General features: G+C 41.8%; 1 protein-coding gene across 1 annotated transcript in view; it reads right to left on the bottom strand.

Moving 5' to 3' along the window:
• Positions 1–25,139, bottom strand: part of LOC142212856 (uncharacterized) — a 33,132-nt gene extending 7,993 nt beyond the window's left edge. Inside the window, exons 1-7 of the mRNA XM_075280932.1 lie at positions 25,000–25,139; positions 14,954–15,292; positions 9,443–9,775; positions 8,246–8,353; positions 6,037–6,531; positions 3,919–4,278; positions 418–726 (exon numbers count right to left, since the gene is read on the bottom strand). Coding sequence (XP_075137033.1) covers positions 418–726; positions 3,919–4,278; positions 6,037–6,531; positions 8,246–8,353; positions 9,443–9,775; positions 14,954–15,292; positions 25,000–25,054 — 1,999 coding nt within the window. The 5' untranslated portion in view covers positions 25,055–25,139. The remainder of the gene's footprint in view (positions 1–417; positions 727–3,918; positions 4,279–6,036; positions 6,532–8,245; positions 8,354–9,442; positions 9,776–14,953; positions 15,293–24,999) is intronic.
• Between the last annotated feature and the right edge of the window lie 905 nt (positions 25,140–26,044).

Consider the following 26,044-nt stretch of genomic DNA (forward strand, 5'->3'; position numbering starts at 1 on the left):
ACCCACGGTGCTGTTTCCCCAAGTGAAATAAACGATAATTAAGAGCAACCAGGAGGGATTTAAAAGATAATGTAATCCTTTGGTCCATAGAAAGTCCTACACATAGGAGAGACTGACAACCTGTATATGTATGAGAACAAGTTCTAGGCTTTTAGTCAGACCAAGAGGTTACATTGCTGGAATAGTTATAGAGACTGAAGCTAATACTATATGGCCAAAATTCAGATTGATATGTTGTTTTGGGTGAAACAGAACACGTGATCCTTCATTCATAAGGTTCATGTATGATATGTCTGATATATACTCCTATACACAGAATATCAGATCAGTCCACAGCAGCCTGCAGGTAGATTCTAGATACAAGACTATTTTCTGTAATAATGAATAGAAAATCATCTACTCCTGTCTACCACTCACCCAGATATTCCAGTGTCCATGTAGTTTTTCTCAGGGCTCCAGTACTCTCCTGTATTACTTCACATGTGAATGTCTTTCCCAGGTCCTTCAATATTGGGGAGTAAGTCGTGGTGCTGGTGAAGTGATACAGACCAGATGGGTCACAGAGGACATCTTTGGTATCAGAGGGCAGTGACTGTCCATCTTCTGTGTACCATTTAGCTTGTATAGGTTTGGGGTAGAATGAATGAATCCTACAGGACAGGTTCATCTTGTCTCCCACGTGGACCTTGTCTTCTACCAGCCTTATTGGGTCCAGTTCAGGAACAGCTGAGGGAACAAAAACACATGCTGGGGTTTACTGGATATTTTCAGTCTCATTATCTCCAGATTTATTACCATGAAATTTGCTTTACCACGCTATTATATAAGATATACGTCCAGACCCCATCATCACCAACACTGCTAGAATCATTTATTATTATTGTTGAGTATGTTGTGTTTTTATATTGTAACCCTTTGTTTCACATCCAGTAAATATTAAGAGGTCTTTTGAGTATTTTTATTTGATCAGAGTTCTCTATGGATTGCAGAGATACCACTGCGGATCTCAACACCTTATTATTCAGAAATTTCAGATCCATGGGACTGTAGCCACCTTCCCTGGACGTGGCCGCAGGAGGAAAATTGTTGACAAATCAAAAGGACAGATAATATGAATGGTAACAAAAGAGCCCAGAAAAAATCTTCTAAAGAGACTAAAGGTGAACTTCAAGCTCAAGGAACATTTGTCAGATTTGTTATTGTTTGAGCCAAATTGGACTTCATGGCGAAAAATGACCAAGAAAGACACCATTATTGAAAACAAATCATAAAAAAGCCAGACTGGAATTTGCCAAACTACATGTTGACAAGCCACAAAGCTTCTGGGAGAATGTGCTATGGACAGATGAGACAAAAATAAAAAATTTTGGCAAGGTACATCAGCTCTATGTTCACAGATGGAAAAATGAAGCATATCTTGAAAAGAACACTGTCCCTACTGTGACACATGGAGGAGGCTCTGTTATGTTCTGGGGCTGCTTTGCTGCATCTGGCACAGGCTGTCTTGAATCTGTGCAGGGTACAATGAAATCTCAAGACTATCAAGGGATTCTAGAGAGAAATGTGCTGCCCAGTGTCAGAAAGCTTGGTCTCAGTCACAGGTCCTGGGTCTTGCAACAGGACAATGACCCAAAACACAGCTAAAACTCCAAGAATGGTGAAGAGGAAAACACTGTGGTATTCTGAAGTGGCCTTCTATGAGCCCACACCTAAATCCTATTGAGCATCTTTGGAAGGAGCTGAAACATGGCATCTGGAAAAGGCCCCTTCACACCTGAGACACCTGGAGCAGTTTGCTCATGAGGAGGGGCCAATATACCTGCTGAGAGGGGCAGAAGTCTCATTGACAGTTACAGGAATCGTCTGATCACAGCGATTGCCTCAAAAGGTCTCTATAAATAAACAAATAAATAGAGCCTCAATAAATAAATAATAATAATTATAAAAAGGTGCAACAAAATATTAAGTTACGGGAACCGTAATTTCTGCCGTGTCATCAGGTTTTTGTTTTTTTAAAAAATTCTGTTGAAGTGAAAAGCAAAGTCTGACTTTCATTTGTTCATTTTCATAGAATTTTTATTTATTATTACTTTTGTCAGATTCCAGTTATTTCTGTGACCATTGTGGGTTTTTCTTTCATGAAACGAGGGGGAACAACAATTTTGTCCACATGTGTACCTGGCTGTACCAGGATTCTATCATTAGAAAAATCAATTTTAAACTGATACCACGTAATTATAGCCTTTATAGGCTATTCATCTCCTACCTTTACTTTGCTGTTCCTCACCATCAGTTTTAAATTATTCTCCTTTTTGTCTTTATGCAAATTATGCACAGAGAGCACAGTGGCGTTCTCCATCGCATCACCGTCTCTTCTGTTTGACGTCTCCATTTAATTTCTCCACCTCTTCACTACGTCAGCAGCCGATGAGCACAACTTTGGGAATCGAAATCCCCTACATGCTCTGTCGGCTCTGACACTTCAGGTTTTGACAGAGCTAACTGCACATGCTCCGTCGGCCATTTTACGATGGTCCCTATAACTACACGAGCGTACTGCACTCCATGAGCATAATTTGCAGAAAGACAAAAAGGAGAATAATTTGAAAACAGCGGCGAAGAACAGCAAAGTAGAGATAAGAGATGAATAGCCTTAATAAAGGCTATTCCTACGTGGTATCGGTTTAAAATTGATTTTTCCAATGATAGAATCCCTTTAACTCCAATATATTGTAAGTGCAGCCACCAGGGTGATCTCTCTGTCTAGTATTCACCGCTTATCTCTGTCTCCTCATTATAATGGTTATGAACACCAATGATCTGTTTCCTCATTACACAGGTTACTAACACCACTGATCTCTGTCACTTATTACACTGGTTATTTTGTAACCATTCACAAGTTGCCATGAGTCTCCTCCTAGTCTGTGATACATTCAGCTCCACTTTCATATCCATCTTCCCCCCTGTTGTTCTACAACATCCTCCATTATTACCTCTTCAGGTCTTCTTCTGTGCTGTGTCTATTCTGTATTATTCATCTTCACAAGAGGGATCAAGGAGAAATTGCACCCCACATTTTCTTACACAATTTCTCCTGAAAACGACAATACCCTATATGTGCTGGTACCCTGATGTACGGGCACATGGCAGCGCTCAGAAGGGACGGAGCGCTATTGGGATTTTGGAAGCTAGATTTTGTTAAAATAGTTTTCAGGTACCATGTCCCTTTTGCAGAGCCTCCAAGGTGGCAAAACTATGGAAACCCTCAAAATGTGACCCGATTTTGGAAACTAGACCCTTCAAGGAATTTATCAAGGGGTATAGTGAGCACTTTGACCCTGCAGGAGTTTCACAGAATTGGGCTGGGAAAAGGGAAAGCGACATTTTTTTTCTATAAAATGTACGTCCAAGGTCATTAAGGGGTTGAGGAGTGAATATTTTCTCAATGAGGATATTGTCACTGACTCCTAGACCATGTCTGCATAGTGTGTACATTATGTAATAGAAATGACTATTTAAATTGCCCTTTGATGCTTCAGGAATGGACCTAATAAGCATCTTCAGGGCTGGCCCATGCCTACATGACGCCTGGTGAGATTGAGGACTTTGCCAACAGTTGCAGCCATGTCCATACATTCTTGACTAAGATATTGTATGCCAATGTTCTAGCCACTGCCAGTACTCAGAACTGGACTTATAAATACGTCCCACCTTTGCAGAGCCATTACTTGAAGCTCCTGAAAATCCTAGTGTAACATGTGTAACAGGGTCCCTCGCTACCTTGTGTCATTTATAATAGTAGTATATTGTATGTTTCAGAGGGACCTTTGAGGCAGGGCCCAGTAGTAACTCCTACCACTGGCCCCTTATGACTACGCCCCTGCTCCTCTGCAATGTCTTTTTGCCCTGACCTCTCACCTGTTATCGCCATGGCCAGTTGTTTTTCTGCCCTTTTATCTGTCGCGGGGTGATAGGTTCTACATATGTATGTGGCTCCATTATCTTCCATTACAGTTGGTGTAATCTTTAGGGCACTTTGAACACTGTAGGACTTGTCTTTGTGCTCATTCTCAGTTACTTTGTGGATATTATTTCTTACATCAGTCCCTTCATCAGAATTCCAGGATACGATTTCTGTCTCCGGGTTGTTCTTATGTTTCTTCAACCATGTTATCTGTAAAGGTTTGGGCTTGAATCCAGTAACGGAACATGCCAGCGTCATCGGCTCCTTATGGGTCATCTGTACTGGATCAAAGATTTCCAATAATGTTGGAGGAACTACAAAATCAATAAAAAAATATTTTCTGATTATAACACCTCATCTGCCGGTCACACACTAGTGAGTTACAACATCCGTAAATATTGTTACCAGAAGGCCTTGTGTATGAGTCTTTATAAAGGAAGAATACCAAGAAATACCAAGGATAATAATAATAAAGTAAAGCAAAAAAAGTATTAGTGTTCTGTGGAAAGCAAGTAGGGTTATTTGTTGCCCATTAGGCAATATTGTAAATTTAAGAAACAATTCCCCGGGTCCAACCATGTGAAAGCAATAAAGAAGCTGACCCCAATCACAGATAAAGAAAGAACCCAGATCCGGCCACATACACATACAGAATCTTACTAAGGCAGAAGACACAGAAGAAGGCAAAAGCCCTTAGATCATAGATCAGCCCATGTTACATATAAAGCCCAGGTCACCCCAGGGTGTGTATGAAGACAAAAGCTCCACCTGGGTCAGATATCGAGAGAGGCCCACCTAGGTTACTTTACGGGTTACATTCCTGACCAGGTTACTGAGTAAGGCAGAGACCTTCACCAAGTCACAGGGTAAAGCAGGAGCCTTGGTCAGGTCATTAATCAAGGCAAAAACCCTCCACGAGTCGCAGGTGAAGCCAGAAGCCACTCCTAGGTCACAGACTATTAATACTGCCCAGTTCACAAAACAAGAAGGAAGCTCACTCCAGAAAACAACCTAGCCCAAGTCAAATATAACAATAGAAGCCCCCTCCGAATTAGAGATCAGAACAGAAGCTCTCCCAGATCAAGATAGAACTATGCAATATGCCACACACGTCACAACACTATCAACCCTGAACAATATGTCATTCAGAATACAGACCTCTGATACCTGTAGGGTATAACCAGCTTAAGGCTAAGGCCCCACATAGTGTCCCGCAGCAGAAAAGCACCGCGGGAAAGACCGCGGCGGCAACGTGCGCACAAAGTAAGACACCACAAGGTAGTTCTGTGGTAGAGATGACCATATTCCACAAAATGGCCTTAGGTGAGTGAACAATGTTAGGTTCTGACCCTTGATGGATTGGGAGTTGTTAGAGGGAGACTGTCTGGAGTAAATAGGTGATAAACCTAATCCCAGTAGCTTATAGAGGTGATTCTACAGTTTCCAAATATGTCTCAGTTATTCAGCTTTGGTGCTCCATTTAAATCAATGGTGTATTTATATATAAATGAGGAGTAAAGTGCTTTAGAGGGGTGGCTTAGCTTGGGCACTGGTCTCGGTTCTAGCACTTTTTCCCTCATTTATATATGGATAAAACTGCAACTTACATGAAATCACGGCTCCAAAGCTGAATAACATATGCAAACACTATGGAATCTCCTTTACAAGGTACTGGGATTAATAACAAAAGTACTACTGACAGATTCCCTTTAACTGGTTGTGGCTGAACCACTTATACCTCAGTAAAGTCTTGGTGACAATGAACCCTACAGATTACTACAAAGTGGCTGGATGCCAGGTAGATAAGGGGAACAGACAACAACTGTTTACAAAGTCAGAGATGTGTGCTCACACTTGCCCTTACAGTGTCACAACTGAGTGTTACTTCTGATCCTTTGGATTTTTTTTCCAGCTAATTTCCTAAAGAATACTCACCCTATTGGAATTTCTGATTTATTCTGAATTTATATATATGTGATGTATTAATTTCATGTCAATGTCCATGCTATCCATATATTCAGTATATTGTGTTACCATAGCATTATATAATTCTGTTATAACAGGTGTCTTACCTCCGGAGACCTGCAATGTTTTCTTCTGATAGACCGGTGCTGTCAGTGCCGGGTGTGATACATGTACAGAGAATTCTGCTCCATTGTCTTCAGAGAAGCTGGGAGTGATGTGAACAGAACACTGACAGCTATAAGTGGAGAGTCTGTGCCATGGAATACAGCGGAGAAGACGAGGTCTATCAGGTGTTATAACTGGAGACATGTCCAGCTGTAGAGGCCTCTGTGTAGGACTGACATCTCCATTCATCAGACTCTGCCGTTCTACATCCATAGCCACACTATTATCCCCACCATCCATGATCATTCGGGCTGAGGATTCTGGGTCTCTGGAGGATGTCCAGGTGAGGATCTTCTTCATCTCTTTTCCAGGTCTCTTCAGACAGACAGAGATCTCCAGGTCCTTAGGCTTGAAGTTCATAATCTGACAAGTCAGAGCCGTCTTGGTCATGTCAGTCAGATGATCGCTCCCGATGATCTCATAAAGGACGGGGGGATCTATAAGAGGCAAAAAGATAAAACACACAATAGACCGGGAGCCATCACAACCAATGAGCAGATACTGACTGAATGGTAATTCTGGCCAGTTACGCTGTGGATTGCTAAATTGGTGTGCGGTAGCTGCTCGAAAATCACAAGTAGTTAATAAAAGAAATACACAGAGATTTACCATTTCAGCATAGTGGATACTTCTGTTGTAAATTTTACCTGAAGATTTCAACTTTTGTAAAGCAAAGGCTAGAAAACTGCAGGGAGCTTTAGAGAAGGTCTGTAGGTGAGCCACAGAAAAAAAAAACACCTGATGATTTTGTAGTTGAAAATGCTGCAGAATTTCCCTTCAGTTGTTCTCATTCCATGTAGCCTTATCTTCAAGTAGTAATGGGGAAACAAGGGATCCATCACAGACTAACCAATTGTAGAAGCTGCAGTGTCTGCTGTATGTGTCCCCTCCATATTCTACCTCTAGTAGATTTCTTGACCTCCCATCCAAAATCCATAGGCATTAATATGGAGTTGTTCCCCTTTTTCTTCCAGTCTCCTGCTTTTCTAAATGATTTTGGAGGTGTCTGGGGGAATTTTTGCCCATTATTTAAAAAAGCATTAGTGAGGTCAGACCCTGATATTGGACATTGAGAGTGCCCAGCTCACCATCTCCATTCTAGTTCATCCTTTGGGTGTTGGATAGGGCTGAGCTCAGGGCTCTCTGCGGATAGTCAAGTTAAGTTAGCACAATGCAGTCAGGTTACATAGTAGATGATAGTTAGTAATATCCCTACACAGTATAATGCTCCCATTATTCCCCCCTCCACATGGTATTATACCCCAGTAGTTCTCCCTCCATGCAGTATAATGCCCCATGGGTACCCTCTAAACATGGAATAGTACCCCATAGGTGCGCCCACACACAATGTCACTGGCAGCAGTCATAAGAAACCCTGACTTCTTGGTTGCTATCTCTTGATACATTACAGTAGCGGCTTCACAGATCGTCCCTGCTGCCTACAAGCAACATAGCCTTGTTCTTGTGTAGGTAATGGACAATTACCAATCCCCACTGCCGCTAATGCAATGTATCAGTGCTAATGGGACAGTGGACAGAAGCTCTGTGTTTCTCCAGATCACTATCATTATGCAAAACAGGGAGGCATGGGTCTAGACAGATGGAGTTCAGTACCATTGTCTTACCCCTGGTTCACAATAGCGTATGTATTCCGTCCGGGGGGAGTCCACACTGTGCTGTCAAAGTACACGGACCGCATAGACTATAATGGGGTCCGTGTGCTTGCCACGCACTGCCCGCAAGAATCATTCAATAAACGAACATCAGTTGATTATTGAAGATCTTTAGCGCGGATTCCAGATTTTGCAGTGCAAATATGCCGCATATGTGCAATGAAAAACATGACAAAAATCATATCCTTTAGTGCAGTTTTTTCTACTGCACATTTTCAACAGAAAAACTGCAATTTTTGGGCTGCCGAAAAAAATCTACAGCATTTTAATACTTGATGAACATACCCTTAAAATCCTCACTACACGAATTCCCATGCAGATTTGGCTTCCTTTTGGTATCTGCCGAGTGCGGATGCTGTCAATGTAAAATGCAAAGTCTATAAAGCGAAGTTCCACAAAGAAATTAGGAAGCGTCGCAGTCCTAAGTGAATGTACCCTTTACCCTTACTGATCACCCGGCCCCTTACACAGGTCTCACCTTTCTTGAACACTTGAAAGTAAATTAAAGTAGCAAATAATAGAAGTATCACAGCGAATAGCGTCCCAAGTATGGCAGCGACAACTGTCCTGGAGTTATCTTCTCGCTCTGTAAGGAATAAATAAAATAATGAGGTTGAGTTAATACTGTACATTGTGATCACATATGAGGATGAGGCTGAGAGATCTGATATGCAAGCAATGTGGTGTGGGTGAGGGGTAACTGTCATGGGGCCCCTGGTTATATCACAGATAAGGGGCCATCATTTGTTGCAGATTAAGACTTTGAGCCCTATATGGGACAGTGACTGACAATGTCTGTAAAGCGCTGTGGAATATGTCCGTGCTATATAAGTAACCAAAATAAATACTAATGTATTGATTCATGTATCCCCATCTATTTACAATGGTTGAGTCTGTGGCTCAGCTCTCAGGTTGCCTGCCTTACACACTTCATAACATAGTAAGTATCATAGGGGTATTTGGTATCTCCATAACTGTTACAACCCAAACAATAACATGAACAAAAGATGTAAGGTGATCAATGATTGGTGTAAATAAAAATGGTGCAATGGGTTTCCTTATTCAACCAGTAAAAATCTGGGGTCTGATATTATATATATAGTCTGAATATAATTATCTGTGCCCTTTTATAAAGACCACACCCCTTAAGGAGGCCACTCCCAATTTTGTTGCAATCTGCACGTGAAGGGTATTCTCAGGTTGATATCTCTACCATCTAGAGATGAGCGAACACTGTTCGGAACAGCCGTTCCGAACAGCACGCTCACAGCATGCTCCCATAGAAATGAAAGGCAAAGTGCGTGCCAGGTGCTTCCATTCATTTCTATGGGAGCGTGCTGTTCGGATCGGCTGATCCGAACAGTGTTCGCTCATCTCTACCACCATCTACAAAATTTGCCTGTATGCGACTCCAAAATTCCTTACGGCAGCCCTAAATATAAATACAGGGGTGAAGAGACTGATGTAGGAAAGCTGCCTGTGCATTCCATGTTCACCTCTGTATTCACACCCAGATTTTCAGGTCTTTTTGCTGTTCCTGTTGGATATAGAATTATGGCAGCCGACAGACCAGAGAGCAAGATCTCCATCGGCTGTATCTATATCTGACATGGTATTCTATATAATATTACCCCCTATGGGGTTCTGACATTTTAGAGAGAATAAATTAAATCACCTGTTACTGTCAGGGTGAAGTTCATCATGAGGTCCTGGAGCAGAGATCGGTGCTTCACCACACATGAGTACTTATAGCCGTCATCATCCTGTGTAGGATATAAGGTCAGCTGACTGGTAGTATTGAACGTCCCATCTGTATTATTAGTGCTCTCCCCCGTGCAGGTTCCTCGCTCCAGGACCACACATTTAGGAGAATCTTTTTCGTGTCGCACCCAGCGGATGTTTAGGGTATCTTTAGGGTAGAAGTTGCTGACCTCACATGACACTACTTTCTCACTTCCCAGCTCCACAGTGACGGCATCTCTAGGGATCAGGACAGCGGAGGGCAAAGCTATACAAAAACAATAACACATTGAAATCCCAGCAGAGACATTTACATATATAATTATATCACAGTGTATTGATTGACATCCACCTATATCTCCAAGTTATATAGAGAGCATAAAGGACAGACAATTAATGCATACATATGTTACATTACTTATCCTGTACTGATCCTGAGTTATATAGGATACTATATTATACTCCAGAGCTGCAATCACTATTCTGCTGGTGCAGTCACTGTGTACATACATTACATTACTTATCCTGTATTATACTCCAGAGCTGCGCTCACTATTCTGCTGGTACAGTCACTGTGTACATACATTACATTACTTATCCTGTATTATACTTCAGAGCTGCGCTCACTATTCTGCTGGTACAGTCACTGTGTACATACATTACATTACTTATCCTGTATTATACTCCAGAGCTGCCCTCACTATTCTGCTGGTACAGTCACTGTGTACATACATTACATTACTTATCCTATATTATACTCCAGAGCTGCACTCAATATTCTGCTGGTAAAGTGTACATACATTACATTACTTATCCTGTATTATACTCCGGAGCTGCACTCACTATTCTGCTGGTACAGTCACTGTGTACATAAATTACATTACTTATCCTGTATTATACTCCAGAGCTGCGCTCACTATTCTGCTGGTGCAGTCACTGTGTACATATATTACATTACTTATCCTGTATTATACTCCAGAGCTGCGCTCACTATTCTGCTGGTGCAGTCACTGTGTACATACATTACATTACTTATCCTGTATTATACTCCAGAGCTGCGCTCACTATTCTGCTGGTGCAGTCACTGTGTACATACATTACATTACTTATCCTGTATTATACTCCAGAGCTGCGCTCACTATTCTGCTGCTGCAGTCACTGTGTACATACATTACATTACTTATCCTGTATTATACTCCAGAGCTGCGCTCACTATTCTGCTGGTGCAGTCACTGTGTACATACATTACATTACTTATCCTGTATTATACTCCAGAGCTGCGCTCACTATTCTGCTGCTGCAGTCACTGTGTACATACATTACATTACTTATCCTGTATTATACTCCAGAGCTGCGCTCACTATTCTGCTGCTGCAGTCACTGTGTACATACATTACATTACTTATCCTGTATTATACTCCAGAGCTGCGCTCACTATTCTGCTGGTGCAGTCACTGTGTACATACATTACATTACTTATCCTGTATTATACTCCGGAGCTGCCCTCACTATTCTGCTGGTGCAGTCACTGTGTACATACATTACATTACTTATCCTGTATTATACTCCAGAGCTGCGCTCACTATTCTGCTGGTGCAGTCACTGTGTACATATATTACATTACTTATCCTGTATTATACTCCAGAGCTGCGCTCACTATTCTGCTGCTGCAGTCACTGTGTACATACATTACATTACTTATCCTGTATTATACTCCAGAGCTGCGCTCACTATTCTGCTGGTGCAGTCACTGTGTACATACATTACATTACTTATCCTGTATTATACTCCGGAGCTGCCCTCACTATTCTGCTGGTACAGTCACTGTGTACATACATTACATTACTTATCCTGTATTATACTCCAGAGCTGCACTCACTATTCTGCTGCTGCAGTCACTGTGTACATACATTACATTACTTATCCTGTATTATACTCCAGAGCTGCGCTCACTATTCTGCTGCTGCAGTCACTGTGTACATACATTACTTATCCTGTATTATACTCCAGAGCTGCACTCACTATTCTGCTGGTACAGTCACTGTGTACATATATTACATTACATTCAATTAAGTGCTCTGAGCTGCAAAAACAACCACTATACAATGTACAGCACTGTGCTTGGTAAGTACTGAAGAGTCTACACATTCATGCGAGTGCTGCCACCTCTTCAAACAGCTGATTGGCCAGGGTCTAAAAAGCTGGACTCCTGCCAATCTGAAGTACATTTATTTAGCTTAAAAGCCCTTTAGGCTGGGTTCACATGTGGCAAAAACAGCAGAGGTAACCTCTGCGGACTTCCTATGAAAAGCACTGCAGGAAAAACCGCAATGCAGTTCTGGCGCGGTTTTTCCCATGACAATTTTTCATTGCAGCCTGCCGCATGGGACCTTAACCTCAAAGTTTGCTACATCTGCACGTATTTATTAGATTGGCGCCCCATGTAAATTGTTGGCGTTTACCTTCCTGACATGTCTAGTAAATCCTTATATTCCCTTTAGCATACAATTCTGGACCAATGACTCTGTATTGTGCTGTCCTTCTGTTATCCCTCCTGGAAATACAGTCCTATGAAAAAGTTTGGGCACCCCTATTAATCTTAATCATTTTTAGTTCTAAATATTTTGGTGTTTATAACAGCCATTTCAGTTTGATATATCTAATAACTGATGGACACAGTAATATTTCAGGATTGAAATGAGGTTTATTGTACTAACAGAAAATGTGCAATATGCATTAAACCAAAATTTGACCGGTGCAAAAGTATGGGCACCTCAACAGAAAAGTGACATTAATATTTAGTAGATCCTCCTTTTGCAAAGATAACAGCCTCTAGTCGCTTCCTGTAGCTTTTAATCAGTTCCTGGATCCTGGATAAAGGTATTTTGGACAAACAATTCAAGTTCAGTTAAGTTAGATGGTCGCCGAGCATGGACAGCCCGCTTCAAATCATCCCACAGATGTTCAATGATATTCAGGTCTGGGGACTGGGATGGCCATTCCAGAACATTGTAATTGTTCCTCTGCATGAATGCCTGAGGATTTGGAGCGGTGTTTTGGATCATTGTCTTGCTGAAATATCCATCCCCGGCGTAACTTCAACTTCGTCACTGATTCTTGAACATTATTCTCAAGAATCTGCTGATACTGAGTGGAATCCATGCGACTCTCAACTTTAACAAGATTCCCGATGCCGGCATTGGCCACACAGCCCCAAAGCATGATGGAACCTCCACCAAATTTTACAGTGGGTAGCATGTGTTTTTCTTGGAATGCTGTTTCTTTTTGGACGCCATGCATAACGCCTTTTTTTTATAACCAAACAACTCAATTTTTGTTTCCAAAATGAAGCTGCCTTGTCCAAATGTGCTTTTTCATACCTCAGGCAACTCTATTTGTGGCGTACGTGCAGAAACGGCTTCTTTCTCATCACTCTCCCATACAGCTTCTATTTGTGCAAAGTGCGCTGTATAGTTGACCGATGCACAGTGACACCATCTGCAGCAAGATGATGCTGCAGCTCTTTGGAGGTGGTCTGTGGATTGTCCTTGACTGTTCTCACCATTCTTCTTCTCTGCCTTTCTGATATTTTTCTTGGCCTGCCACTTCTGGGCTTAACAAGAACTGTCCCTGTGCTCTTCCATTTCCTTACTATGTTCCTCACAGTGGAAACTGACAGGTTAAATCTCTGAGACAACTTTTTGTATCCTTCCCCTGAACAACTATGTTGAACAATCTTTGTTTTCAGATCATTTGAGAGTTGTTTTGAGTAGCCCATGATGCCGCTCTTCAGAGGAGATTCAAATAGGAGATCAACTTGCAATTGGCCACCTTAAATACCTTTTCTTATGATTGGATACATCTGGCTATGAAGTTCAAAGCTCACTGAGGTTACAAAACCAATTTTGTGCTTCAGTAAGTCAGTAAAAAGTAGTTAGGGGAATTCAAATCAATAAAATGATAAGGGTGCCCATACTTTTGCACCGGTCAAATTTTGGTTTAATGCATATTGAACATTTTCTGTTAGTACAATAAACCTCATTTCAATCCTGAAATATTACTATGTCCATCAGTTATTAGATATATCAAACTGAAATGGCTGTTGCAAACACCAAAATATTTAGAACAAAAAATGATTAAGATTAATAGGGGTGCCCAAACTTTTTCATAGGACTGTATATAGATAAAATTTACAAGCGGCTGTTACTAGTCGGGGATGTGTTCCTATTAGGGTTGCACGATGTACTGAATCTTCGACACTATTTCAGTAGTTTGGAGGAGCACATGGCTCAATACTAGTAATTTCTACAAGTATAGTAACCAGGACAGTTGGACCCGCTGCCACTAAGAGTACTTTACTATTGATATTGTACTGAAACATTCGCTCCTCTAGAGAACACATTGTACCGGCTGCCGCTCACCATGTTCTCTGTTCAGTGCCTGACCCAAACTGCCCCTTGTCACTAATGCAATATCGGGGAGATGCATACAGAACTGTATGCTGTGGGCTAAGGGACAAATACAGGAGTGTTTATGTGGCCTGTGATATGAACTGAAATTAACTTGTTTTCATAGCTCTGATCAATCATATTTCTTAAGTAACTTTCATTATTAGATTGTCTTAACTTTGGTTTCTGCACATAATTCCTCACCCACCCCACATACATGTCCTATTTGTTCAAGGCCCGTTTGCATGTTCTTCCATGATGTATATATATACCCCACAGATGATTGTTAGCATTTTATAGGGATTCTGACATTTGCTATCACTCTGGTATTCTTTTAGGCTGGATTCACACACGACTTTTTGATGTGTTAGAATTTGTTTTGCAGCCAGGCCAGCATTGATGAATATTGGGGTTAATGTGACTCCCACTCCGATGTTGGCATTATGTGAGGGAAATGATTGGGTCACTTACTAGTAATGTGAGCTATACAATGTTATCAATTTTTTTTTTTTTATGTAGATTGTGAGCCCACATAGTACATTTTTTTCCCTATCAGTATGTCTTTTTGGAATATGGGATGGAAATCCATACAAACACGGGGAGAACATACAAACTCCTTGCAGATGGTTTTTTGCCCTTGGTGGGATTTGAACACCAGTACCCCAGTGTTGCAAGGCTGCACTGCTAACCACTGAGCCACCGTGTGGCCCCTACGATGTTATCAATTTTGTCCTAAGTTAATACAGTATATGACATAACAGTAACACTTAGGACATGTGCACACGGACATAAAGTGAGCACTTTTAATTGTGTGAATAAAGTCATAATGAGAGGTCGCAGTAGCAGGAGGAACCACCATGTTCATGTACAGGCCTGTGGATTACAAAGGATTGTTCATATTTTACAGCTTCTTAAAGTTGCATGGACGCAGATGTGAATGAGTCTTGTCTTTTATCCTGGTAAGGAGGACAGTATTACCCTGTACATGTCTGACTCACCTGACACCTGCAGACTGCTCCTCTCTTCTGCACCCTCCGGAGTGACTATAACACTGCAAGTGTATTCTCCATCATCACTGAACTGCACCTGCGGGATGTGAAGTGCGGCATTTCCTTTCTGAATTTCTCTGTCCTCCTCCATGTAAGATCCTAATCTGGAGGCAGTCCGGTTTCCAGGTATATAATGGTACACTTCAATGTTCTGTCCATTCTGTGATTTAGTCCAACGCACATTGATATTTTTTCCAGGAGTAAATGCTGAAAATTCACAGGGGATTGTCACATTCACTCCTCTCAGTTCTGAGATAAGCGGCTTCTTCATAGTGATTTTCAGACCATCTAAAGATAAAACAACAGAATAATGTATTTTACCACCTCATATATTTACGCCTTTTTCCTGCAAATCACTTATTAGCATATCTGTGTAGAATAGGACAGAACTTACAGAGTCATCTCATTATTCTTACAAGGTGTTGTCAGCAGCGCCATTCACTATCATTAGCAGATAGGATCAGCATCCTCATTCATTTATTGACAGCCATGTTGCACTGCTGGAGGCCTATACAGATAAAGCTTCTTATGCAGCTTTACTATCAAACCTTGACCCCTGGGAAGGGGCTGTATTCCATTGCTTTCTGGAGACTGATATTCTCTACCAACTGAACAACATTTATTGTACTTGTCATGAGGCGCACCCACCCTGCTGCATTATTTATACAGGAAATTCAAAAAGAAAGTGTCCCAATAAGGCCTCCCCTGTGCAGTCATCAATATCACAGTCTGGGAAAACCTCTCTAAAAAGTTTCAAGAGGTGAAGACGCTAGAATTATGTGACTTTGCTTCTGATTAATATAATTATACATTTCTTATATACATCGCCAACATATTCTGATGCATTTTACAAGTCATCGGGTTCATGTAGAGACATAACATAATAATCAATGCACACAATAGAAGTGAAGGTCCTGCTTGTAATCTAAGAAGTAGAGGGGGTGCTTGTGCTTATAAGATGACCCAGACTTTTATGAGAGAGAGTAATACAAATAAATGAAGCTGTACAAGATATCACCATCCAGTGGTACAGATCCAAACTGTTTGGGTATGCAGGGTAACACATAGATAAAGATGTCACGTCCTGTGGGATAATGTGTGGGGAAATGAACAGAGGAGGGTTAGTTTGCGGAAAGTAAGATGGGTTAGATTAGGCAATGTGACCGGACTGGCTGAAAACTTTGTAAACTGGATGTTAAAGGGGTATTCCCATAATGCTTGTTCACCACCTTGCAGACTCTGTGCTCTCTTCACTTCCTGGTTTTCTCGGCACATTGGTGGGCAGAGTTTCACTTGCTCTGCTATCTGCTATGTTTGCAGTCAGTAATGAGGATTGGTTGTAAATGCATTACCACAGTATGAAGCTGATGTAGAGGTTGATGTAGCAGAGCTGGATTTGAGTCAGCTTGCAATACATACAGAGGTACAGGACTCCTTATCTCAGCCCTTATCAGCCAAATTCAATTAAACCGACTGATTAGTGGAAGAGCAGGAGATAAGAGCTCAGAAATCACCTCCCCCCTCCCCTATCTGAGGAGCTCCGTTACGTTACTTGTCAGATATACACAGCTCAGACCTGCTACCAGCACTCAGCCCCTCCCTCCACCCCTGAGAGCAGGTAGCTAGTCACTTGGGGACTGAGCAGATAAGCCCCGTGGTCATAGAAACGTAGTGTCAAAAATGAAGTGAATAAATTAAGATAGCGGCCAAACAAAGCAGTTTTGATAAAGCAATGCATTTAGGAAAAGTCTTAAATCCACATAAACTAGGAGTATAGATAGAATGCTTTTCATGGGCCAACCCCTTTAATCTATCTGCAATTGGGGAGAAGTCTTGGGAGACGGGAGTGGGAGGCGCCGATGATAGAAGATGTAAGAGGATTGACAGGACACAGAGAACATGGGTGGTAGACACAGATGAGGGAGGAGATGTAAGAAGGTACAGGACTGTGCACAGTTTTGTGGATACGGGTGGCAAGGAAATTGTATGCTATGGCGAGTAAGCAACCAGTGTAGTGACTGACACAGCCTAGAGGCATTATTGTAGTCACAGGCTTAGCTTGTAGGCATCAGTGTAGTGACTGCTGCAGCCTGGGCTCATCAGCATAGTGCTTGGCACAGGCTGGCGGCATTGGTGTACTAGTAGGGGAGAGTATAGTGAGTGGAAGAGGAAGATACAGAAGACAAGAGTGTATAAAGGGGAACAATAAGTGTTAAAAAATGGCTGATTGTAGAGATGTTTTTGTGATGTTGGTGGAGCATTGGAGTGATTGGATATAGGAAAGATGTCAAACAACGGCAGGGATTGTACTACCTCAGTATTATAAAAAGGTGTTAGTCTATGTTCACATCTGCACCAGGTAGTCCTTTCTTCTAGTCTGTCAGAGGACCGGGAGAACAGAATAATGGGCCGCAAAATGGACACAAACAGGGCCCAAGGGATCCCACTGATTATAAGCAGGCTTGACTTCTGATGGACCCCATGCAGATATGAATATAGCCTTAGGTTAGCTTGCAAATGGTGGAAACACAAGAAGATCAGTTTTTGCAAGGTTAAGTTTCTAAGCTGCCCTGCAGTACCTATCACAAAACAGTGGCTCAGATTGGATTTCTGTTACACAGTTGTTGTCATTTTCATCAATATAAGAGGCTAAAACGAATCTGCACAAGGAAATGGCAACAGAGAAAAGAAGAAGTATTCTGAGAATTTCTAAGAAATAAAAGAAACTAAATAGGGAAGAAATCTTCTAACACTGATCATGCAGATAACATTATTTAAACTAGGCAGAGGCAAAATGGCAAAAGTTCTAGGTTAAAATTACCCTTGAAAACCTGCTATAAACAGGTACAGAAAATAACTGGTATTTGTTATGTGGGGTAAAGTGTTGGGGCAGGCGATACTACAAGGAAACCACCAGTTGTCTATACTGGAGCGTCAAGAGTGAGAAAACCAAACCAAGAAACAAGTGAGGTTTGGCTATCAAAGAAAGGGCTTCATAGACCTGAGCCCCATAGCTTTAATATATAGGTGACTAAAGCTTGGTTCACATTTGCGTTCAGTATTTTGTTCGGGGAGTCCATTTGGGGACCCCCGGACGGAATAACAAACGCATTAAAAAGTGGTCAGCAATGAAATCATACGGACCCCATAGACTGTAATAGGGTACGTGTGTTTTCCGCTCGTGGTCTGCACGAATCATGCGGAGAGAAAAGTGGCACTTGCAGGACTTTTCTCTCCGCATGATTCGTGCGAACATTGAGCGGAAAACACACAGACCTCATTATAGTCTATGGGGTCTGTGTGGTTTCATTGCTCACCGCTTTTTAATGCGTTTAGTATTCTGTTCGGGGGGTTCCCAAGTGGATGAGAGGCACATATAACTTCTACTGCTACTGTATAAGGGAAGGGCAGCTCTTATGATACTGCTGTATCTTCCTTATCAGACTTTATCACTCCATAAAATGAGTCAATAAATGAATCAACCAGCGGGCAGCAGCCTCCTCCTCCTCCCGTCTCCCCCTCCATGGAGTTCTGTGTAGGAGGATAGATATGGAGAGGGATCTCGATGTAAATAAACAGTCTAGTGAAGATAAGGAGGAGGAGAGCAGCCTGATAAGTGGAGAAGGGAACAGACCTCCTTAATAAGATAGATGACGATGTTTCTTATATTCACCTTCACTATTCATTATTATTCATATAAAAAGTTGTTTAGAACTGGAGGCAAAAATGTACAGTGTGAACATAGACTTTAAGAGAACTAAAAGTTGTTGTACTGCTGACAGTGAAAACAGAGGACTGGAAGATAGAGGAAGTATGTTATGTATCAATGAATACCAGGAATGTGTATACAGATAAATGTCAGATCTCAGGCTGGTGCAGTATGGCTACATTATTACAGAGGGAGTGATACATAAGCATATACTTCACCAGAGCACCCTGCAGAGGAGCTAACTGGTATATCAATGTATTTCTGTCTCCTCATTATCCTATTAATATTATAAATGTGAAAGTTTGTGAGTTTGGATGTTTGTGGGTTTGTGTGTTTGGATGTTTGTTCCTCAATCACGCAAAACCCGCTCGACCGATTTGGCTGAAAGTTTCCACAAACATAGTTAATACACCCGATTGCGCAATAGGCTACTTTTCGTCACAATAGCACACATACGTTTGTGCCAGGACCCCCACAAAACCCAAACTCACACCACCATCTCTGCAATCTCACACACTTTGGACCATAGCAAGCCCCAAAATTCATATTGCCCTCTGCAGCCTCGCCCCTAACCCCACACAATCTCATATACATATACTTTACCACTTTGCCCCTCACCTTAACGATACTCCAGGAGGTTCTCTTTAACGCTCCGGAGCAGCCATGTTTGCCGACCCCCACCGCTCTGACAATCCGCGACACCGCCCACCCATGTCAATACCCCTAGGCGGTCTAATAAATGCAAAAAAAAAAAGTTAAAAAAAAGTTAAAAAAAATATAAAAACAAATAAAAAGGATTAAAAATTCAAATCACCCCCCTTTCCCTACAACACATATAAAAGTAGTTAAAAACTGTGAAACACCTACATGTTAGGTATCCCTGCGTCTGAAATTGCCCGCTCTACAAAGCTACACATATATTTTTCCTGTTCGGTAAACGCCGTAGCGGGAAAAATGGTCAAAAGTGCCAAACCGCCGTTTTTTTCACTCTTTTGATTCTGATAAAAATTTGAATAAAAAGTGATCAAAGCAATAACATTTCCCGAAAATGGTAGAACTAAAAAGTACACCCGGCCCCGCAAAAAAAGAGGCCCTATACATCCCCGTACACGGACGTATAAAAAAGTTACGGCTGTCGGAATATGCCGACTTTTCAAAAAAAAATGTTTTAACACAGTTTTGGAATTTTTTAAGGGGTCAAAATGTAAAAAAAACCATATAAATTTGGTATCCCCGAAATCGTAACGAAACACAGAATACAGGGGACATGTCATTTTGGTTGCACAGTGAACGCTGTAAAACCAAAGCCCCTAAGAAAGTCGCAGAAATGCATTTTTTGTCAAATCCACCCCATTCAGAATTTTTTCCCTGCTTCCCAGTACATTATATAGAATAAATAATGGTGGCATCATGAAGAAAAATTTGTCCCAAGAAAAATTAAGACCTCATATGGCTCTGGGAGCGGAGAAATAAAAAAGTTATGGGGTTTAGAAGGAGGGGAGTCAAAAATGAAAAACCAAAATCAAAAAATGCCATAGACGGGAAAGGGTTAAATTCAAATACTTCTGTCCCAAAGTCACTATGTAAAGTTTCTCACAACACCGTATATATAGCAGCTCAAATACAAAGTAACTTCAACACAAAAGTCTCACGTATTCTCTGAATTACAGCAAAAACAAGATACAAAGTTACATTTCATATCCCATACCTTATACACACTACGAAAACCTTACCCTCGCCTGTATATACCCACTGCTACAATCACCGCAGACGAAGTCGCGGGTACCAGCTAGTCATATATAAATGTGCTCCACTCACCATATATTCTCCAATGAGAGCAAGGAATATAATAAAATCAAAATATAACTAGATTCTGTGTCCTCTGACTAAACCAGGGATGCCAAAGTCCTAGAAAACTGGATTCCTGACCCCTCAGTTTATAACCATTGCGTTCAGTCTTTTCCACTCAGAGTAGGGTCAGTATTACCTGTAGATTTCCTGGCAACCAATAATGCCCTGAGAATTGGTTTGTTATATCTATGCTCTAAGAGTAACCATAAAGGGTCCCCCACAAGGTAGAGTCTTGGATTATACAGGACTACACATCTAAAACTTCTAAGTACAGTAAATAGCAGCCTCTTTCCAAAGATATATTAATGTTACATGGAGAGCTAGCATTGAGCCACTATGAGAATCACTTTATGCAAATGGAGAACAAAGTCCACTAGATATCAGTACACAAGAGGTAATGAGGATATATTCACAGTGGAGACTCAGAGCTGGGGTCAAAGGTAAATGTAAGTAATAGGATTGGAAGGGAATGGTGATTATATCATACAGAGGTCCTGGCCCAGTAGCAGCTGCTTCTTATAGTTATGGTAATGGGACACTAGTGGTAGGGTTATTGAAGAACAGTATCAGCCTCCGGCAGGGTTGGGCAAATGCAAAGTCAACTGCTGGTCTCTGATCTGCTCTAGGTATTCCTAGCTCATTGAACATGGGAAGAATATGCAAATCTGTCTCCCAAGATGTAAACAGGGAGACAGTGCCTCTGTTATGCTGCCCTCTATAACAAGCACCCTGAACAACATGCCCGACTTCCCAGAAGCCTTTACTGCATGATGCGAGGTTATAACCAAATCAATAGTAAGTAAAGGCAGTAAAGGCTTCTGGGAAGTCGGGCATGTTATTCAGGGTGCTTACTTGAGACAGATTTGCATATTCTTCCCATGTTCCCTTGCAGTGGAGCAACTATGGCTGTATAAGTCTCCACACACCTGAGAAGGTGGTCTCTCCCTAAGGATAGACGTTATCACCACAATCTAGCTCAGTGAGTCAGGGGTGTCGGGATTATTTATAGCAGAGACCAGCTGCAGTCTGACAATACATGGGGATGTCCTACAGCCCAGTACTGAAGTTTATGGAAGATATATTTAACTTTCTGAACACATTGTCTTTCAGAAATAGGGTTAAAATGTACACTTAGCTGACACAGTCGACCCAAACTGACTCAAAAAGCCCCCCCTGGAGCTAGCCCTGGTCCTATAGAGAACGTGTCACCAAGAAATGATCTGTTATTTTAATCACGTTTTCATGTTAAACATATTTTTTAAGAATTTTTGATGTGTTTTTTATTCTCCATGTTATTATTTATATTGAAATAATGACTAAAGTCTTATCATTCTAATTCTTGGCACTAGGCCCAAAATACTCTGTTCCTGGAGATGGACAATGGTCTAAACGAGGCCTTATTAACGTCTGTGGGAGTATTTTCTAGACATGCTCTGATCTGTACAGAGGTCATTACACAGATGGGACAAGATAAGAAGTGGTGACATGTGGATTCTATGTCTTATCTACATATAGATGATAGCTGTGATCATCAGTGTGCTGTAAGTGAGGGACTGCTGCAAAGAAATCTCCTTCAAAGAATGGCATATTATATGGCTTATTGCTGCATTTACATAAGACTTCAAACCTGTTTTTCTAAAAAATGTACACTCCTAACAGAGGTATGGGAGATATCACAGTAATGTGCTCTGTGTAATACGATCGGGAGACACCTTTAAGGACTCATTTTTGTGTTTCAGATTTTGTGCGGTTCACAGTAATGTCATAAATAAAGTTATAACGCTGAGGATCACATAGTGTTGTATAGATAAAATAACTTCTGATCCATACATTGGGCTGTTGAGCGAGAATGTCAACAGCAAGATATGATGCAAGGTTGGAAAGGGGGAAGTGTTGCGACAAAACCCCCCGCACCCAGTGACAACAATATTTTACAAAACATCGATTCAGATGATACAATATATAGAGGAGCGCATCCTTACTCCGGGATTAAGGCCAGGGTTATACAGTGATTCTGGCTGCAACTCTTGTCGTACTACCAAGGATCCACTAATATTAGTGAATGGAGTTGTTTTGTAACCACTAGTTTGCCACAACCACAACTTCTAATCGCAACAAATTACAGCAATGTTCAATTTGAAGTTGCAGTGGTGGCAGGGTGACTCCAATCACTAGCACTGAATGAGTGAAGGAAAAGCAAGGTGACCTGCCGAACCTTGGTTGCAGGACCAGAGTTATGATCAAAATCTGTGTAGGCCTAGCCTATGTATGTCATAATATCAGGTGGGGGATATAGAGAGAGCTTAGGAGCTGAGCCCTCTCTATACACAGCCCATCCACCAGTCATAGACACAAGTCATGCCAACTAGACTGCGGAAACCAAGTCATTGAAGCACATGGCTGCCACCACCCTAGACTTGATTCCCAGCTCTCTACAAACCCCCCAACATAAGGGGGCGGCTATCAGTTGTCATGAAAGGCTCCTAGGTCTGTCATTACAGATCAGGAAGAGAGGACAATAGCGTTCTGTTTGTTGTTATGGGTCATTGTCACATTCTGACCTGGCTTGTTTACCATCTTCCTTAACTACCACAAGGAAACAAAGTTGTCTTAATAAACAGCCCTGCAGTGACACGCACGCACCATTTATACGGTATAGCTAGGGAACAGCGACCAGACATCTACAGGGCTGTAATGGCCCAGGCTGAGGAGCTGAAACAATGGCTGTCAGCAGTGTATTATGTTTAACCACTTCGGTGCCACTTAGGATCAATAGCAATCCTCTGGGTCATTAACCCTTTTGCTGCTGAGAGTTCTTGACCATTTTGCACCTCTGGTAACCAGGACAGTTTTCACACTTTTGACATCAACAGATAAAACCTGAATTATAACATAAGAAAAAAATCATACTAATCCACCATAACCATATCTTTTCTGTAAATAGACACCTGGCACATTGTCAAAGTGACACTTAGCTCTCACACAAAGGCACCTTCATACAATTCTGTATCAAAGTGAAATATACACTGCTCAAAAAATATAGGGAACCCTCCAATAACACCTCCTGGATGTGAATGAATGAAATCTTCTCATTGAATACTTTGTTCTGTACAAAGTTGAATGTGATGACAACAAAATCACACAAAAATCATCAATGGAAATCAAATTTATTAACCAATGGAGGCCTGGATTGGAATCCCCCACTACAGGCTGATCCATCTTTGATGTAATGTCCTTAAAACATGTCAAAATGAGGCTGAGTAGTGTGTTTGGCCTCCACGTGTCTGTATGACCTCCCTACAACGCCTGATGAGGTTGCGGATGATTTCTCCCAGACCAGGACTAAAAAATCTGCCAACTCCTGGACAGTCTGTGGTGCAACGTGAAGTTGGTGGATGGAGCGAAACATGCTGTCCTGGATGTGCTCAATCGGATTCGGGTCTGGGGAATGGGCGGGTCAGTCCATAGCTTCAATGCCTTCATCTTGTAGGAACTGCTGACACACTCCAGCCACATGAGGTCTGACATTGTCCTGCATTAGGAGGAAAGCAGAGCCAACCGCACCGGCATATGGTCTCACAAGAGGTCTGAGGATCTCATCTCGGTACCTAATGGCTGTGCGGCCCTCCAAAGAAATGCCATCCCACACCATTACCCACTACCAAACCGGTCATGCAGGCAGCAGTTCGCTCTCCACGGCATCTCCAGATGCGACAGAGTCTGGAGATGGCATGGAGAGCAATCTGCTGCCTGCAACATCCTTCAGCACGACGCCAGTGACCGCTGAGATCACAGCTTGGCCTTGATTCTTACCTGAGGCTCATGACTTAAGCAATATGGCACCAGACTAAATGGACACCAGCAGCAGACAACAGAGTTCCTGGAGACAGATGACTATACTAACCTTTATCATTTACACCTTCCCTGGCCACCCTACAGTGGTTCCAATTCTTGAACATTCCCTATAAGCTGGAAATGGTAAAAAAGTAACAACCTATGAAAGACTAGATTACAAACCTAGAAAAGTAAGCGACCTATAGATTTACTGATATTAAACAACCACGTCCACAGACACTTACATGTGGTCACCACCAGACCCTCACCACCAGGCCCTGACAATTACATGTAGTCACCCCCACCACCAGACCCTGACACTTACATGTAGTCACACCCACCACCAGGCCTTGACACTTACATGTAGTCACACCCACCACCAGGCCTTGACACTTACATGTAGTCACACCCACCACCAGACCCTGACACTTACATGTAGTCACCCCCACCACCAGACCCTGACACTTACATGTAGTCACCCCCACCACCAGACCCTGACACTTACATGTAGTCACCACCAGACACAGACCCTTACATGTAGTCACCCCCAGCACCAGACACTAACACTTACATGTAGTCACCCCCAGACCCTGACACTTACCTGCGGTCACCAGTAACATCAGCAGTGAGTAGAGGGGATGTGTCGGCTCCTTCATGTTCTCCACAGCTCTGTATTTCCTGGTTCTTGTCCTACACCCTGTAATGGCCGCGGCGCAGTCTCACATTCCTCATAGACATTACTTTCACTTTCATCTCTAAAGGAAAAAACAAGTCTGTCCTCTATGGACAGATGATATATACTGCACTGTATACAGACACTACACACTGTATACAACACATTGCACTTTTTATACAGACACTACACATTGTATATCACACACTGCACTATTTAAGATAAGCTAATCCTTTATATACTGACATTACACACTGTATATCACACACTGCACTATACTCTTAGGCCTAGTTCACATCTGTGTTTGGTATTCTATTTGGGGAGTCCGCTTGGGAAACCCCTGAACAGAATACCGAACATATTAAAAACTGTTAGCTCAGAAACCACACGGACCCCATAGACTATAATTTTCTAGATTTTTATCTTTATTACCACCTTTAATGCCTAACAGTCAAATCAGAGCTATACTAACACGACATTATCCATCCTTCTAAATGACTCCTTCCTAAAAAATATGTTACCCCACTGGCCAGAAGTCACATTTAAATGTGCCAAAACCTTCAAGAATTTTCTAGCATCCAGTAGTTGATGGATGTTAAAGGTTGCAAAAACTCCATCAAACTCACTACTAAAATCCCCAAGACCACTGGAAACTTTTGCTGCAACTCCTCATGTTCAAGTGCTGCAGAACTATACAACACAAATAAGAAACTGTAACCAGATGAGACTTTCTCCATCAACAGATTCCTTACATGCACTTCAACACTTGTCATCTATGTACTGGAATGTTTGTGCGGCCTGTTATATCCGGAGGTCGATGCCCTGACGTGTGACCCTAGCGTAATACAGATACACAAATATATCCATTTGAGTTTCATAGACATTTATTGAATGATAAAATAACAGGGAAGGAAACGTTACGCTAGCAATATGAAGAAGTGTTATTATAACAAAGCTTAAACTTAGAATACAC

This window comes from Leptodactylus fuscus, chromosome 7 (genome assembly GCF_031893055.1).
Source record: "Leptodactylus fuscus isolate aLepFus1 chromosome 7, aLepFus1.hap2, whole genome shotgun sequence".
Classification (NCBI taxonomy): Eukaryota; Metazoa; Chordata; class Amphibia; order Anura; family Leptodactylidae; genus Leptodactylus; species Leptodactylus fuscus.